General features: G+C 35.6%; 1 protein-coding gene across 1 annotated transcript; it reads right to left on the bottom strand.

Moving 5' to 3' along the window:
* Window positions 1–1,159: 1,159 nt before the first annotated feature.
* Smp_063560 (hypothetical protein) lies at window positions 1,160–15,255 on the bottom strand (the record flags this gene model as incomplete). Its single annotated transcript, XM_018794886.1, has 10 exons — window positions 1,160–2,050; window positions 5,199–5,332; window positions 6,940–7,032; window positions 12,130–12,191; window positions 12,662–12,817; window positions 14,669–14,764; window positions 14,795–14,854; window positions 14,886–15,002; window positions 15,032–15,150; window positions 15,199–15,255. 10 exons carry the CDS (start codon window positions 15,253–15,255, stop codon window positions 1,835–1,837), a joined length of 1,110 nt encoding a protein of 369 aa, XP_018649254.1. The 3' UTR covers window positions 1,160–1,834.
* Window positions 15,256–16,492: the final 1,237 nt, after the last annotated feature.

Raw genomic sequence — 16,492 nt, 5'->3', positions numbered from 1 at the left:
CACTCCAACAGGCTCTAACAACAACCAATTTACATCTAGCAGTCATGTATTAAGTAAATTTTGGTCCAAACAACAGAATCCAATATTTGGGCAGGTAGTCTGAAAACAAATGACAGACGTCCAGGTAACCAACAGGGTCTTGTCGGTCGTACAAACTATTGTTTCATTCCCAACTCTCAACATAGTTACCACTGAAAGGCTATACAGTGTTTTATCTCTTTCCAAATCTAGACTTTGAATAGACTATATTGAAACAAATACGGACGGTGTTCATACATACAGGACTCCCAGTCCATTTAAACATCTAACGATTCCTAAGTCAAGAAACTTATACCTGTGTGAATAGTATTACAACTAACTATTAAAGAGTTTAAAGTTAGCCTGAATCTTAAGGAAGGCGTAGTTAAGAATCTGGTTGCATTTACATTGGGCAAAAAAATGGTCTGTAAACTAGATCGTAATTTTAAGAAATACCCTAACTACAAACATAGAGTTCTATTTCATCCTTTAAAACTGATATGACGAGATGAAAGACGTAAGATTAAATCCTTTTGCATTGTTCATTTCATTCATTGTTATTTTTCTTTAACATCACTTCCGTATATTCAATTCAATGTGATGTTTATTCAGAGTAATATTTGTTTTTATTTTCCAGTATATGTTATTGGTTATAATATTAATTTATTTGAGTATAATGTTATTTTAAGATGCGTTATTCCTGTATTCAATCAACATGAACTATATTGGACCGGATAGATAACATGTAATCTTGTTTCAACTCTGGGTATTTTTCTATTTATGTGATTTTATTTTAATCCATAATTAAAATGAGTATCCAATCAATAATAGATTGAGTGTGTTTTCAATTAAGGTGGTCGTGTTTCGAAATTAATAAATCTTCACTTGTACCAACCTTAGTATTCTTATTTCGCGTCGTGGTTTCTTGTATTTTTCAAGTATTAGTATTAAGCGGCGCGGATATAACAAAAACTTTTTAACATCGGTGGATATGAACAGTGTTATAAAAGATTAGTGCGGAGCAATGACTTAAATATTGAATGTTTAGTTCTACAACAGAAAACCTAATTAACATCACAGATTATAAACTAATGAAACAAACATACTTTTGCATTTAAAAATTTTGAAACTACGCTTTTTTCACCATCAATATATGTGACTTTAAAAAAACAAACACTTGTTAGAAATATACAAGCTAAACAACATGTACAATAATAATTTATACAATCAATTAGGAGAAAGAGGAAAACACATAGTAACCAAGCATATTTCAGCCAGTCAGCTACAACGTAGGAACGGGCACATATATGCATCGGTCCAAGTTACCTCACTTCGTTAGCACAATAAGGTGATCACCAAACTCATAGAAGTATGATATCTTTGAGAATAAAATATTATAATCTACCTGAACAAACAAGTAGTGAAGGTAATAAAATGTTCAATGACTTATTTATCTAGACCAAATATAAAGATGGTTGATGAGTAGATAAGGAAATTTTTTTTCAATGATAGTCAACTACAAAATTAGCTTGTGAAGCAAAAGAAGGGATGATCATCATATACACAAGACTATATACAAAGTATGCAAACAGAAGAAATCGAGGAGTCGACAGAAATGTGTATATCATATATTTTCAATAGTATATACTGAAAACACATACAGGAATTATAGAAATCAACACAGACACCTTTTTTTATTGGAAAATAGATCATCTATAAATGATTTGATTTTATTTTCTTTACAAAACAGAAGGGAAATATTTTAATAATAAATGATACACAAGAATTCAATTCAGCAAGTATGTATACACGATAATTATGTGATGACTTTTTCTGTTGTTGTATCATCATTATCATCGAATTCGTCACAAGCATTAATTTTTTCATTTGGTACAGCAAAACTATACTTTTTCGTTAAATGATCATGAAGTACAATAGGTGGTGGTGTACAAATCTTTTGACGTATCACTTGTAACACTGTCACAATACTGCCCATTGCTAGTATGAAATAAATGATCGATACAGCAGGTACCTTTAATAGAAAATACATTATAATCATTATACAGTAAGTTATCAGCATAATCACTGTTGGTCGTCAAGAAAATATGTATGTAATTCACTAATTATATTTACAGCTAAACAAAAAATAACAAAATGTATTTTTAGTATGGGGTTGTTGAACCCAGCTAAGTGGTCTAGACATTAAGTATTCGCGTACGAGACTGGAGGTTATGAGTTTAATTGGTGAGTGTGGAGTCATGGATGCACGCTGCTGAGGAGTTCCATGCTAAGAAAAAATGGCCACTTAGGTTTTTAATTGTGATTTAACTTAGATCGGCTTATAATTTCAATGAAATAATACCCCGAAATAAAACTTACTTCCAAGAGATATTATTAGTACAGTATGGTAAATGTGAATTTTAATTTAAAAAATTTTATCAAATATATATATATATAATTTGAAACAACCAAGTCAAACCTTTGCATTGATACCTATAAAAATGTTGTGATCGGCAGTAAGATATTTAAATCATACTGCAAGCTATCGAAAATAAATTAATTCATGCATTAAAATTTTCAATAATAATGGGTAAAGTTCTGAATTTTATGTATAAAATTTTTATATTCATCTAAATTCTCATTTAGTCACTGGCTTTGACCGTTAGTTAGAACAAACCTAAACTTTGAGCCACTGAATTGTACAGCCTCTTAAACTCCAAGAAAAGGTGTCTTAATACATCAACAGTGTACGCTTTTCTAATAACTACCCTCCAGTACTAATTGCCATATCTAGAACTGACAAAAATATTGAATTCTTATTGCTAAACCTAGCAGTAATAAAGAAAGTTTGGTAAAGTTATAAAGATTGATGGCAGTTCAAGTGCACAGAGACTAAGCTTGACAATATTATTATTATTAAGTCATACACATGGTTTCCTTTATCATTTTGAAAAGAGCAAGAAAAAGATTCTATCAGAATAGAATGAATTCATTTTATTTGGTTGGTTCTCGTCAGCTGCTTACAGCTTGTGATATTTAAAAATCATAAATACAAAATGGATTTAAATTACTTACATGAAAGTGTTCAGTCGGAAGTTATGTTGAGGACATACTAAATAAATTTAATAGACTGAATATTATAAATATAAACCTTCTGTAAAAAAATTATACAACATTGATTGTGACAAGTTCATAGGGCCAGGAACAAGCGATTACATAATGAGTAAACGCTGATAAGAATAAAATGAGTAAAGCTCAGTTTATAAAATAAGATTAATAATCTGGAAGATATTTGGAATAAAAACTCAATGATGTAATAAATGCAAGGAAGAGTTGGAAAGGTTTAAGATGTAACGAAGGGGTATTTGTCAACAATACAAGGAAAGATTAATAACCATCTCCTTTTGAACACATAAATCAGGTTTTTGACGCCTAATATCGACGGCTTCAGCAAACTTCGGAAGACTGGAGTTTGGCCACTTATTAATCACCTTGAAAGATTGCAAGGCGTCGACCTGATGTCCTGTATCCAAGAGATGCTTGGTAATTGCACTGTTTAGAGTCGTTCTTTCTCTTGATCTAAGGCTTTTTGGAACATACTCAAAAAATCTAAAATATGCCCTCCTTTCTGTCCGGCCAATGTAGCTGCTTCGATAAGTACACGTAAATATATAAATACAGTTGGCGGTAACATGAAAGGGGTGCTTGTCAACCTTTGATTGGGTTATTGAACATGTTGTTTTATACAGAATTAACAGTTTGACTACCGGGTAAGTTCTGGCTAGTGCAGTGTTAAGCCTCCTGCTGATTGTGCTTGCAACGTCATCACCTTTGAAGTTGAGATTTATGGATATTGGTTTTTTATATTTGTCAATAAATTTCTGTGGGTAGTAGCTGTCTCTTAGGTATTTTTCAATGTTCATCAATTCTTCTTCCTGACCAATGCTTTCTTGTAACTGATTGGACAAAAACTATTAAAATCCAGGTAAAGACCGTTCCAAGTACTTTTTCAACACACCGAGAGTTGAACTGTGCCGTCTCCTCTAAGTTTTATGGCAATATCAAGAAATTGGAACATAGTTCCATAGTAAATATTATGTTGGGATGAAGAATATTGAAGAGTTCTAACAGATGGATTGCATGCTGTTTATTATTGCAGACAATAAATACGTCGTCAACACATCTGGAGTATTCCGTCGTTTCACTAACCGCCTGTTCAAGCAGTTTTTTTCAAGATACCCCACAAAAATATCTGCCATAATCGGACCTGATGGACTTCCGATTGCTACGCCATCGACCTGATGATATATGCTGTGAATATCAACCAGTTGGAGTGCTTAGAATGTCAACCATTTCTAAAAAGAAATTGACTATTTTACTTTGGTTTTCAACATTAGCTGTAAAGAGAGAGAGCTTTAAGCGGTCGGCTAAATAGACTGAGATGATCCATGAAGTAGATGGCTGTTCGAACCATTGATGTTGACGTTGTCTACGAAGTGAGAAATCGGATTAGAAACTATTACAGAGGCCAAGAAAATCTCCATATATATCCGCTAACAGTAGGCTGGTAGAAACGATTTCTATCGTACTAAAGTTTATCCAACACTCTAATTGTATTACTGAAGCTTTCGGAAAACCTGGTAGGTCGTTAACCATTATAGTACTTTTCAGAAGTCCACTTACTGAAACGTTGGACAGTTATGAAGGTAAAGATGTTCGGTGAAAAAAGCTTACTATGCGACTTTCTACATAAAAATCCGACGCCGATGGATAAAGACGAAAAATTTCAACAAAAGACTAACGACCACACAGGTTTTGTCGATCATCTGAATACAACAGTTTTGAAAAAGAATGATATAAAAAAATAGAACACCTACAACTGAATGCATAATGAGAATCTAGTTAAACTACAATCAGTGATTGATTGAAGCTGCTTTCTCTTATTCGTGGATCCTAAGAAGCATGAATACATTTAATTGATAACAAGCATACAGCTTCAACAAGTATTCATGTTAGCTTAGTGTTACATTTTGTTTCTGTTCCTTTTAAACCTTGATATAACGGATGTCAGTCACTAAATGCTGATAAAATGTAATCATATTTGCTATTTGTCCTGTCTGCATTTATAAGATATCAGTTTTATGTTAAGTAATTTTGCAAACATTTAAATAATATCTGACCTGCCATTCGTGACAATAGCTCTGTTGGGATATCACGTAAAGATTATAAGCCATGTATAGTTCAAAACCATATACTACAAATAGGAAAGGTAGGATGAATGTAATTCGACGAAACATCCATGACATGAAACCATCTGTGAAAAGAAATTATCCAGGAGAATGAATTAGCATATTACTTAAGAAGTAAATCAAACATGAGTTAATAATTTTAACCATAGTTGGTTTTAGTTGCCACACTTTGAAAGACCTCAAAATATAAAAATGAAAAACGAGAAGAGACAGCATATAAAAAAGGGACCGAATATAACGTTAGCCCCCAAATGCCCTGGTACGGTCGAGAGTGGGGAGAGTCCGCTCTCCCTCTCCAAATGCTCTCACATGGCCACGCGTATATAGCCTCTACCAGGGAAGTCCTACTCACTTCCTTCTCGTGGCCGGGGTGTTGTTCACTAAATTGAGAGGACGAAAAGCGAATGCCTAGTGCTTTAACCGGGTTGGTGGACACGGAAAGTCCACCTAGGAGAGTTGGAAAAGCCTGATTCCAAACTAATGATGCACATGAGCTCCAGGATCCTGAGGGAACAAATGGTGTACGAACCAATTATTAGTCACCGGCTACCATGGGACTGAATCTCCTTACGATGCTCCACTGCCTTGTGGATCAGACCTTTAGGTCAAAGGCCCCAGGTGTGGCCCCCTAAGAAAACCACCTGCTTCAGTTTGGGCACCTGGGCAGTATCACAGTCCTCACACAAATTGAATGAGATTTGTGCGGCGCACATATATCTGGTGCTTACTTTTACCAATATTTATGTGTTTAAATAATAAAATAATAATAATGAATATAACGTTAACAATGAGCAGTATATCAATGAAAACTCAAAATGATATCAATGTCTTGAATCTTAGTGTATTATTAAATGGCATAAAACCTCAGTGATATCATTCAACACCTGATAGTATTTCAAAGTAACATTACCTGATAGAATTAAAGTCCGACGCCAAAACGTACCATCACTAGGTACTAGTTACAAAATGGTGACTACAGATATTGAAGTGTTGTCTTAGGAAACTTCTCAGGTAAGTAGGTCAGTTTCGAGAGTATCAAGAGGGGAAACTTTATGTTGATAAATCTCAACTGATTTAACTCGGTAAATCACTAGAAAGCACATAGTAAAGTCACTCAGTCAGTCACAACGTAGAACTTCGTACGTACGTACATCAGTTCGAGTTGCCATACCACATTAGCACAGAGATGCAGTTGTCGATTCAAACCCCATAGTGGTAGAGGTAGTAAGGGTATAAGCATTATGTGAAAGATTAGGGTTTGAAGATGTTATTCAAGGAGTATAATCCAATGAAATAGATTTGGAAAGAGAAAAAGATAGAGACATGAAGAATTCAGAAGATTAGAATTCGGCAGAACACAAAGAGTGGATGCACCTTCGCCATTGCAAACGATTTTGAGCCATGTCATTCAAGGTCTTATCAATTCACTGACTAAACCCGTAAGGAACAAAACTTAAAATCACACTAAATAACTAGATACTTTGTATTACATGACTGATTTAAGTAGAATATATCATAGAACATAGTTCACGCAACAAACATTGAACACAGACCACAAACTCAGTCAAACAGATAATCTTAATATACAACAACACCCTACGGCACATATATATATATATATCTTTCACAGAAGTCAATAAAATACTTAAAATAATAACGTCTATTGATTTACCAACAGTTATATCCATTGGATGTCGACAACCCAAAGTACGAAGTTTATACAGGCAACTTATTTGATACTGAAATTGTATAAAATGAACAAGATCTGTAAAATAGAAAAAAGACATTATCAGTGAAAATTATTTCAGGAAATATAGGAATCTGGGAGATAATCACCACAAAGAAAGTACAATTATTTCCAGTTGCTCAACATTTTTCAGTTGAACATAGACTGTTAGAGAAACAAGCAAAAGAACAACTTCAAAATACAACAGGGAAGGAGGATAAATAAACGAATACGTGCTAAGGAATCGTTTGAGATTGAAAAAAAAAACAAGTAAACAGTAATACGAAGTGGGATTTTACGAACTAATTTCTGATTGCGAAAATAAAAAAACGTTGACTGATACATAACTTATTTACTTAAACACATAAATATTGGTACAAGGGGGAACCAGATATATATGCGCCACACAAAACAATGAGAATGGGAAGAGAAAAGGGGTAAGATGCATAAATAAAAAAATAAGAGTAATGATGGGGGAAACTGAGATGTACAACCAAGAAGATACATAATAATTTTAATAGTTGAAATCATGAGTCAATTGAAGCTAGACCACCATAGAAAACCTGGAAGCACCGGACGGCCGTTTCGTCCTATTGTGGGATTCCTCAGAAGTGCGTATCCACGATCCCACAATAGGATGAAACGGCCGGCCAGTGCTTCTAGGTTTTCTACGGTGGTCTAGCTTCAAATGACTCATGATCTCAACTATTAAAATTACTATAATATCCACAAAAACCCCCTTCTGATACATAATATCCAATGAGTGACACAATATGGCCGAGTGATAGTTGTTTATGAGACCGAATTATTAACGTAAGGCTTCAAACGATTTGGGATAACAAAACCAGTCAGAAGAATAGGAATTTTTTAATAAAATAATATGGTTCCCTATAAATTATTAGCCGAAAAATATAGTTAAATGTCACAAACGTTTAGAGAAAATTAGTTTTATAGGTTACTCACTCTCTAGTGAACTAAGACTTGACTATTAGGCCTAATTCTTGCCCATTATATCAAACAGATAAGCAAATAGTCCAACGCCCATATTATTCAAAAGAATGTTAAGTACATCCATGATATATAGTTCAATCTATTTTGGTTATAGTACAGATGTTTAATGTATAGATACCTTAACTAAACACGAATTTATGACCGAAAAATGTGATCACTAAACAAACAACATTTATTACGAAGATGGTTTCTAATTCTGAATATATACATAATAAAAGTAAATGGCTTCTTAGAATATTAATTTCCTATTTATTTCTAATAAGTATCAAATCCATGTCAGACTTTATACATGACTGACCCAGTGCAAACAAAAAACATCATTGAAAGTGAACCGTTGTACCATTTAAACTTGGATTAATTTTAATTTGGTCATTTATCCTCTGAAGAAGCGGCTTACACTGAGTCACGAAACGTCAGAAAATCCAATTTTTCTACTTATTGGGATATTACAAATATATTATTTATGTTTTTTGTTCATCTGAAAATGGGAACTTTCTGTATTATTATCGATGATTTAATCGTTTGAAAAAAATTTGAGCATTGGGAGAGTAGTATTATCACTAGAAATCCGTATTGTCCAATTAATAAAAAAACAGAGCAGAATTGTGTTCTTGACAATGTTTCGCTAATTAGTATGGCGAAGTAATAGTACTTTGATAAAGTTATTAGCATTAAATGACGAAACATATCAGTAAAAACAATTCTGTTTTGTCTTTTCGCTGACTAAAAAATATAAATTTTTAATAATTATCATTGATGAACCAATTTTCAAAACAGAAATGCGGATAAGAACACCACGCACTTAATGAAAACAAAGCTATGTGAACACCATTATCTTCTTCAGCACAACTTACTGACTAACAATCTAAGTTAGTATCCCAATCTATAAGGTACACTGACCGGACAGTAATAAAGAACGACACCAGACTGTTTTAATCAAAGTGGGTAGATTGTAGGCTGAACGGCAATTGGGAAAATAAATACATCTAATGTTCAATTATAACTTGAGTATACTTTTTCTATGAGGTTAGGACAAGTCTGATTTCATTTCAGTCGGATCAATATGATGAAAATATATGTGAAAATATAAAGATTTTATTCGGTAATAATAACGCAATGTAGTTCATTAAAATAGGGCCATAACTTTAAAAAGATTTTAGCGAATTTGATACTAACTTCCATGTGATCGTTATACATAGAAAACTCACACTTCAACCATTTTAAGTTATTCACACTGAGATGGATGATATCATAAGTGAATGGTCGAAAAACGTGACAGTCCTTCTTATGCTTAGTTGGTCATATGGTCTGGAAAATTTCAATAAGGATAGTATTTACAAAGACTTCTTGCTGAAGAACGACGATAACGACAAAAACAGAGACACCCACTCAACAGTCAGTTATTATCAACATAGAGTCTGGCACAGATGTGCGTTGGGTCAAGTTCCCATGCTGAATTAGCACGACGAGATGAAAGTAATAAGATGATTTGAGGAATGTGCTGTCAACGACAAAGAGAAAGACTAGAGATTGAGAATAGGGTTCAAAAAGACGAATTGGGAAAGTATATATGAAGGAATACTTGAATACAAGATCTAAAAGACAAAGAGTGGATCAGTCCGAGCCAATGTAAATGACTTTGAACCGTATGGCCCATTATCGCCAATCACTGATTGCGATTGCCTTGCAGGCGCTGACCAAGTAGTCTGCACCAACTGACACAGCTTAGACCAACGGTCAATGACTTGACGGACTGACGCCATTTCTTGGTTTGGCTACCACTAGCTTCCATTCAACTTACTTTTACTCCTACATTAACAATCATAGATAGTCTAGGTAGGAAGCGGTTAGGCACATGTAACATATATTCTGACCAACTTAGTCAATGAAGATTTACAACCTCATCAATTGATTTCCCACTTTTGTCAAGTGCCCTACGGCTAACCTCAGCATTCTTCACTTAGTCGTTCCACAAAACGCTAGCAATGCTCCGAAGACATCTATGACCGAAAACCCGTATCAGAAAATATATCTTCTACTCTCAGAGACCATGATGGAGGCAATAACGTGATACAGTCCGGATTGCTGAGCATTATACACGCCTATTGGTTGCCAGGTGGATATCGCACAACACACCGAATATTCAACCTTCGGCAGATTCTGGAACATAGGCATACTTTTAGAGGTCCGACAATAATTGTGTTCCTTGACCTTAAGGCAGCGTTCCACTCTGTTGATGGTGAGGTTCTGTGGCGGTGTCTGTCAGTAAAAGGCATACCAAAGAAGTACACTACCCTTGTATAGGCTGTCCACTCGAACACTACTGGTCGAGTCAGAGCTTATGATGAACTGTCATCGGAATTGGTTACTTTAAGTGGTGTTCGTCAAGGTTGTCCGCTTTCCCTATTTTTATTTAACTCTGCCATAGATAACATTTTCATCATCTGATTTTCCTGGGGTTGATCTTATGCTAGTAAATTCACTTGTAGACTTAGAGTACACAGATAATATAGTTTTGTTTGGTGACAACACTAACGAAATGTAGGTCTATGACCACATTGAGATGTGATTCTCACCCCCAAAAGCGAAATTTCGTTCCGAGACTGGCTTGCGTTAGCGCCTGAATTAATAACAGGAAGAGAAGTGGTCGAGCGTACCGACCGCCTAACTGATCTTGAGTCTCATCAGTATTTATGGTCTGGTGTCTGACGAAATCTCGGCACAGATCCCAAGAGCTCGATTGGCTATTGTCAATTTGCATCACCTGTGATGTAGGCAAAATATCCATCTCCCGATCAAAGCACGAAAAACAAATGTCAGATGCTTTAATTGAGTTGGTTCATGTGGAGGATCCACCTAGGGAAGTTGGAAAACCCCGATTCCAAACTAATGATGCACATGAGCTCCAGGATCCTGAGGGAACAAATGGTGTACGAACCAATTATTAGTCACCAGCTACCATGGGACTACATCTCCTGACGTTGCTCCACTGCTTTGCGGATCAGACCATTAGGTCGAAGTCTTCGGGTGTGGCTTCCTAGGAAAACCGCTTGCTTCGGTCTTGTTATGTCCAGATAACAATAGTGAATGGTAACTTTGGGATCCATTTATGGACCAATATTATGCATATAAATTTTATCGTATAGTTGCTAAATAACCAAACTATTCATATTCGTGTTCCCCTTATTATAAGCTTTATTTTGACCTATAAACTATTATTATACGACTTACCATTCTTGAGTTATCCCTAGTCTATTAATTGTGGCCTCCCACATTCATAGCCACATTTGGCTGAATCTTGTACAAATGTTATTTCCTATTTTATTGGTACGATGTGGTCAGTCTGTTTGGTATATAAACTCAGTATGTTTGAAATATAATGATTCATACCACAGAGGCTGTTCTGGACTTAACTGGCTGGGCTAGGCAGAAGCAGAACCGATAAGCACTCTAGACTGCTCGCACGGTTTTCGTGTGTCACTGTTCCAATCGATAATTCGCTGCTCTCTGATTGGAGGTTTAATCACGTCATACGTTAACAAGGTATTCACTCGGCCACAAGTTATAACAGGTCTGGGCACCCGGGCAGTATCACAGCCCACACACAAATCAAATGACTTGTGTGACTCATATCTATTTGGTGCCTCTTTGTACCAATATTTGTCCTCAAATAAATAGATAAATAAGCCCTTGTAATCTTTTTTGCCGCACTAATTTATATTTTATTCTCTAATCGTATCTTCGGTGACTAATCTTCTTAATCATTACTCATATTGTTAGTACCTCTACTAACTTTGGATTCGGTCTGACATCTCGCTCTGCTAATGGGGTGTGGAAACTTGGACTGACGTACATACGCACCAGACTCTACATTGCGACCGACTGACCAACATAAATAAAACTGTCAACACTCCTAATCAATGACACAGGTTAGCCTTGAAACAACAACGTATTTGTTAAGTGAAAAATACACCCTAAACATTTTTATACAGTCACTTGTTCACAAAACCGTACTTTCCGACCATTTCACTTAACAGGACTATATTATCTGAGTATTCCGGATCCCGCTGAAAATAGACTAGAAAGACAAGCGAGAAAAGTATTATTATTGAAATCATTACTTACTTAGGTATAGGCTAAAAAGCATGAACTGATCACGAAATTCATCATACGAACGAGATCTAGGCCTAGAATGTAATTAAAAGGATATAACTTAATTGTAAGTTACAATTAGCCACACATTAACAACCAGTGAATCTGAAAAATAACCAAATGATCTAAACGTAAGGTATTTATCCCCTACTGGATTACGGGTTCGATATTCGCTTAGAATATAATACAATTATCAGTAAAAACTATAAATATAACTTTTAATTAACCAATATTATATTTTCTATCTTGAAGAACATTTAGTTCGACAGCTTATTGATCGACTTTTAATACGTAAGTATTCAACGTCTGATTACTAAGTTAAGCACTCCTGCCTATTAGTATCAGACATGATCAAATGAACAGAATAATCCATATAATTACGCTAAACTAAGATGGTATAGGGCCTGACTGCATACAAAAAATAACCTTCCAAAGTAGGGGGGAGAAAAATAATTTTTATAAGGCGATCTATCAATAGCCCACAAGTAATTCAAATACCACTCACCAGATAAGCATAATACCAGAGTAGGCTGTTGACATAAAATGAGATATATTCCACCACCCCTTAATGCGTGACCCATTGGCAATAAGAATGCGTTCGCGAATAGTTAATGTGCAGTAGTACCATACCAATAGAAAATGAAAAATAGTATCCACAATTCTAAAAACAAATGGTAAATTGACAGGAAGATAGTTAATTGCACAAATGATTAACTCATTTACCAAATACTCCGGTACACATCTGCACCAAGTTTTAACGTTGGATATCACTAAATGTCCACGTCAAATTTAACAGATGAAAAGACGAAGTGAAAGATACCAAGTTTCCCGGAAAACCGTATTATAATATAGGAATTATGGATAACTCTAGATGCTCTCCGAAACAGACTAGGCGAACTCATACCGCAAGTGATTAGGAATGCACAAATTACGCTAGAAGGTTACCTTCTCTTTCTTTTTCGGTGTTCTACATTTTAAGCAAATTCCCCTATCAGTGAGTTGTAGATTTAAACTCTACTCTACCATTCTGCGTCTTGAAGCCTCATATTGTTTTTAGTCCTCATACAGTGTGGTTGGAAGTCTTGTACATTAGTCGATACACGATAACCGGTTTTAAGGCTACCTGCACATCACTTAAACAGGTGAAAAGCGGACTCCGTTTCCAAGAAAGCAGAAAGAAAGTCTCTCGTCTTCCAAAATCATCTACTTACGACATCCAGGTCATATATCTGCACAATAACACGGTAGAGAATGCTGTACAGCATTCATCAGAATATTGCTAGGTTTTATGAGAAGTAACTATTTGTGTTCATCGTAAAATTAAAAATTGAATGTCGACATCATTGTCTAGAACTACTGGTTGTCATCAGCCTAAATGACTTTCCACAATTCGATCACGACCATACAAATTCAAACAATATTTAACCATATAGTTATCCTTATATCCTTCCTATAGCAGTGGCTCCAAAATCTTTTTATCAGCAGGGTCTAATGACAATTTAAGGTCATGGTGGAGTATAAAACCAAGTAGTACTTGTGAGTTGCAACTATGAAGGTTAGCTGTTGCTGCCACCAGAACCTGTTGAAACTCTTTTCCTTAAAACCCGACTGGCCCTTATAAGCTAATAAGACTCAGAAGTATTGACTGAACCAGGATCTACGCACCGGGACGAACAAAGACTTCAATTAGCGTCCTTCGTAATAGGTATTCAGATTTTGGCGCCCAATATTGTTAAGATTTATACAGACAAACTTTGAAATTTAAATCTACTAAACAACTTGTACGTAAACACCTCTCACCTTGGAAACGTTCGGTTAAGTGTTGAGGCATTAACTATGTTCGGTTATTTTTGCCATCACTTGAACAACTAATGTATGTAATCCACTCATAACTTTGGAGCCAACAAGATATCGTCATCCACGCAGTGACAGAACCAAACATTACAAGAGAGATTAAACCCAATCTTACGAGGACTGTAATGAACCATTCTCTCTCAATTATAAACTCCTTGTAACATAGATATTTAAGGTGATGTTATAAAGTCAGTTGGATATTTATTATCGATGCACCTTAATGTGACCTGGTCTATTCAGTCACTGATTTTACACAAGAACCCCCTAGACGCTGTCATCAGAATAATTGGTGCCTAACGAAAGAGAATCTTGATACACCATATAAGCATCTGAAATGTCCACTGAAGAATCAACAGGGTGATTTTTTCCTATGAATAACTGAGAAATTGTTTTAACAAAAGCATCTCAATTTACACCTCCTAAACATTAACTAGAGACTTTCGCAATTAGATTACATACTAGTGCGTAAGATTGACGATATGCTTAGCACTTCTTTAGCCCACAAAATGGTCACACAGTACTATTATTGAAGTTTATGACTTGGAACAACGTACGGTCAGGATCATCTATGTTCAAACATTCGATGCGAAAAAAGTCATGATTATTTGACAATAGCGAAATATATATACTATTTTTAATAGCATAACGACGGACTCACCTATTCTGAACGAAAAAGTAGAGCAGAAACGCCAGAAATGCACATATTCCCGAAATAATTATTTTAAACCGTTCGTAATCATTTTTGTATCTAAATCTGCGCACATTACAAAAAACTAGTTATTACTTATCCTCCTTGTTAGTAAATGATATATTAAGAGCTCCAAGTACGATACGCAAATACAAGCTATCAAAATGAATACGTACAGTCTACATACCCAGGTGTGCGAGGTAAAACGTCTTCAATATCCCGTAAAACATACTCTTTTTTAAGAATATCTATTTTGGCTTTTTCTAGAATGGTAATCTCATCGCCCGTAGCATTTTTTTGAAGACTGCCGAGTTTTAGATAAAGACAGAATACCTTCCAATTTCATGCTTCAAAAGTTTCATATAGTTTCGACAGTGTTTAACACTACGAACGCAACTTGTCTCTTCCTCCTTGAGTTTGTTCAGTGACATAACCAATGATGAGTGCTTTTCCTAGAAAAAATTACCAGGATGTGTTTTATAAAGCAGTTGTAATTATACTTGCAACTGTAACCAGTCCTTCTGGAAACTATCGAATGCTCCCTGAAAGTCTTCCATAACTGTCACCTAATGTGTAAACGCGAACAGATTACTGTCAGCTTCAAGTGTGGTTCCAAATTGCCCTCCCTGAAGTCAAGGAGAAATATTCGTCCCGATTCGTGATTGGTCGGTTGAGGTACGTTTAAGTGTACATTGAAAGCTTCAAATGGCTTCTGACGGTTCTGGACGGAATAGAAGCTTTCACTTAATAGGCCTCCATATCTAGCAGTAGTGGATCACCGGTGCTTCCAAGAAGGAACCTAGATATATTTAACGATAAAGTGGGAGAAATTACAGCGAGATACTGTCCTTAGTCCTTAAGAATATGCCAAGTTTTCTCTTAAAAGATTCTTGGGAAGTTTCTTGGACCATTTCAGCTGGCAGAGAGTTCTAAAATTTGACTACTCTTAAGGAGTAGGTGTGCCTTTATTCCTTTCTGCTATGTTATTCCTCGTTTATGGGTGTTACCCCCTAAAGTTTGTGTTAGGACTGTGCATAAAAAGGTACTTAAAAGTGCCCAGAGGTGTTCAGGATGACATAGGTCGTCAGAAGGTCACCTCTAAAGTGCTTATAATCCGATGAGTAAAAGTTCAGTGATTTGAGGTGCTCTTCAAAGGGCTTGAATTTTGGTCTCCTGATTTCGTAGCTCGATATTGGATACGTTCCAATATATCCTTATACTTTTGGAGTGAGGAGAAAAACACTAAGTTTCCACACTCTAAATGGGGTCCGATAAAACTGTTGAAGATTAGGTGTAAATTCCTACCATCGAACTGATCAAAATGCCCTTGAAAGATGTCAGTGCTTGGAGGCCTTTTTTGTCTCAGTTGGCGTAAGACATCAAATCATAGGATACCAACACTCTTAGACCATTTTCAACTTCGGATACCTCTGGAGAGCAGTTACTCAAGTTATATTCGCAGTTTGCAACATGTCTCAGATGGACTACTATACATTTCGGAGTGTTAAGGATGAGACCTTTGTTGTCCTCCCAACTTTGAAGTCAAGTCCGACCCCCCTGAAGTGCCAACTTATCATCCTGGTTTCAAACTTCTCTCCACAGTTTCACATCACCAGTGAAAACAATAAACCAAACAATACCTGCTGACGAAGTTCGTTTCCATAAAAAACGTCCTAGTGCTGAATCCTGAGGGACCCCGTTAGGACATCCTATAGCCTGAGGCAAATTAAAGTTTACACTGACCTTAAAAGGCCGATCATTTATATATGAAGTAAGCCAATCAATTGACGGTGA

Source organism: Schistosoma mansoni, chromosome 1, assembly GCF_000237925.1.
Source record: "Schistosoma mansoni strain Puerto Rico chromosome 1, complete genome".
In the NCBI taxonomy this organism is placed as follows: Eukaryota; Metazoa; Platyhelminthes; class Trematoda; order Strigeidida; family Schistosomatidae; genus Schistosoma; species Schistosoma mansoni.
This window is presented reverse-complemented; position numbering and strand designations above follow the sequence as displayed.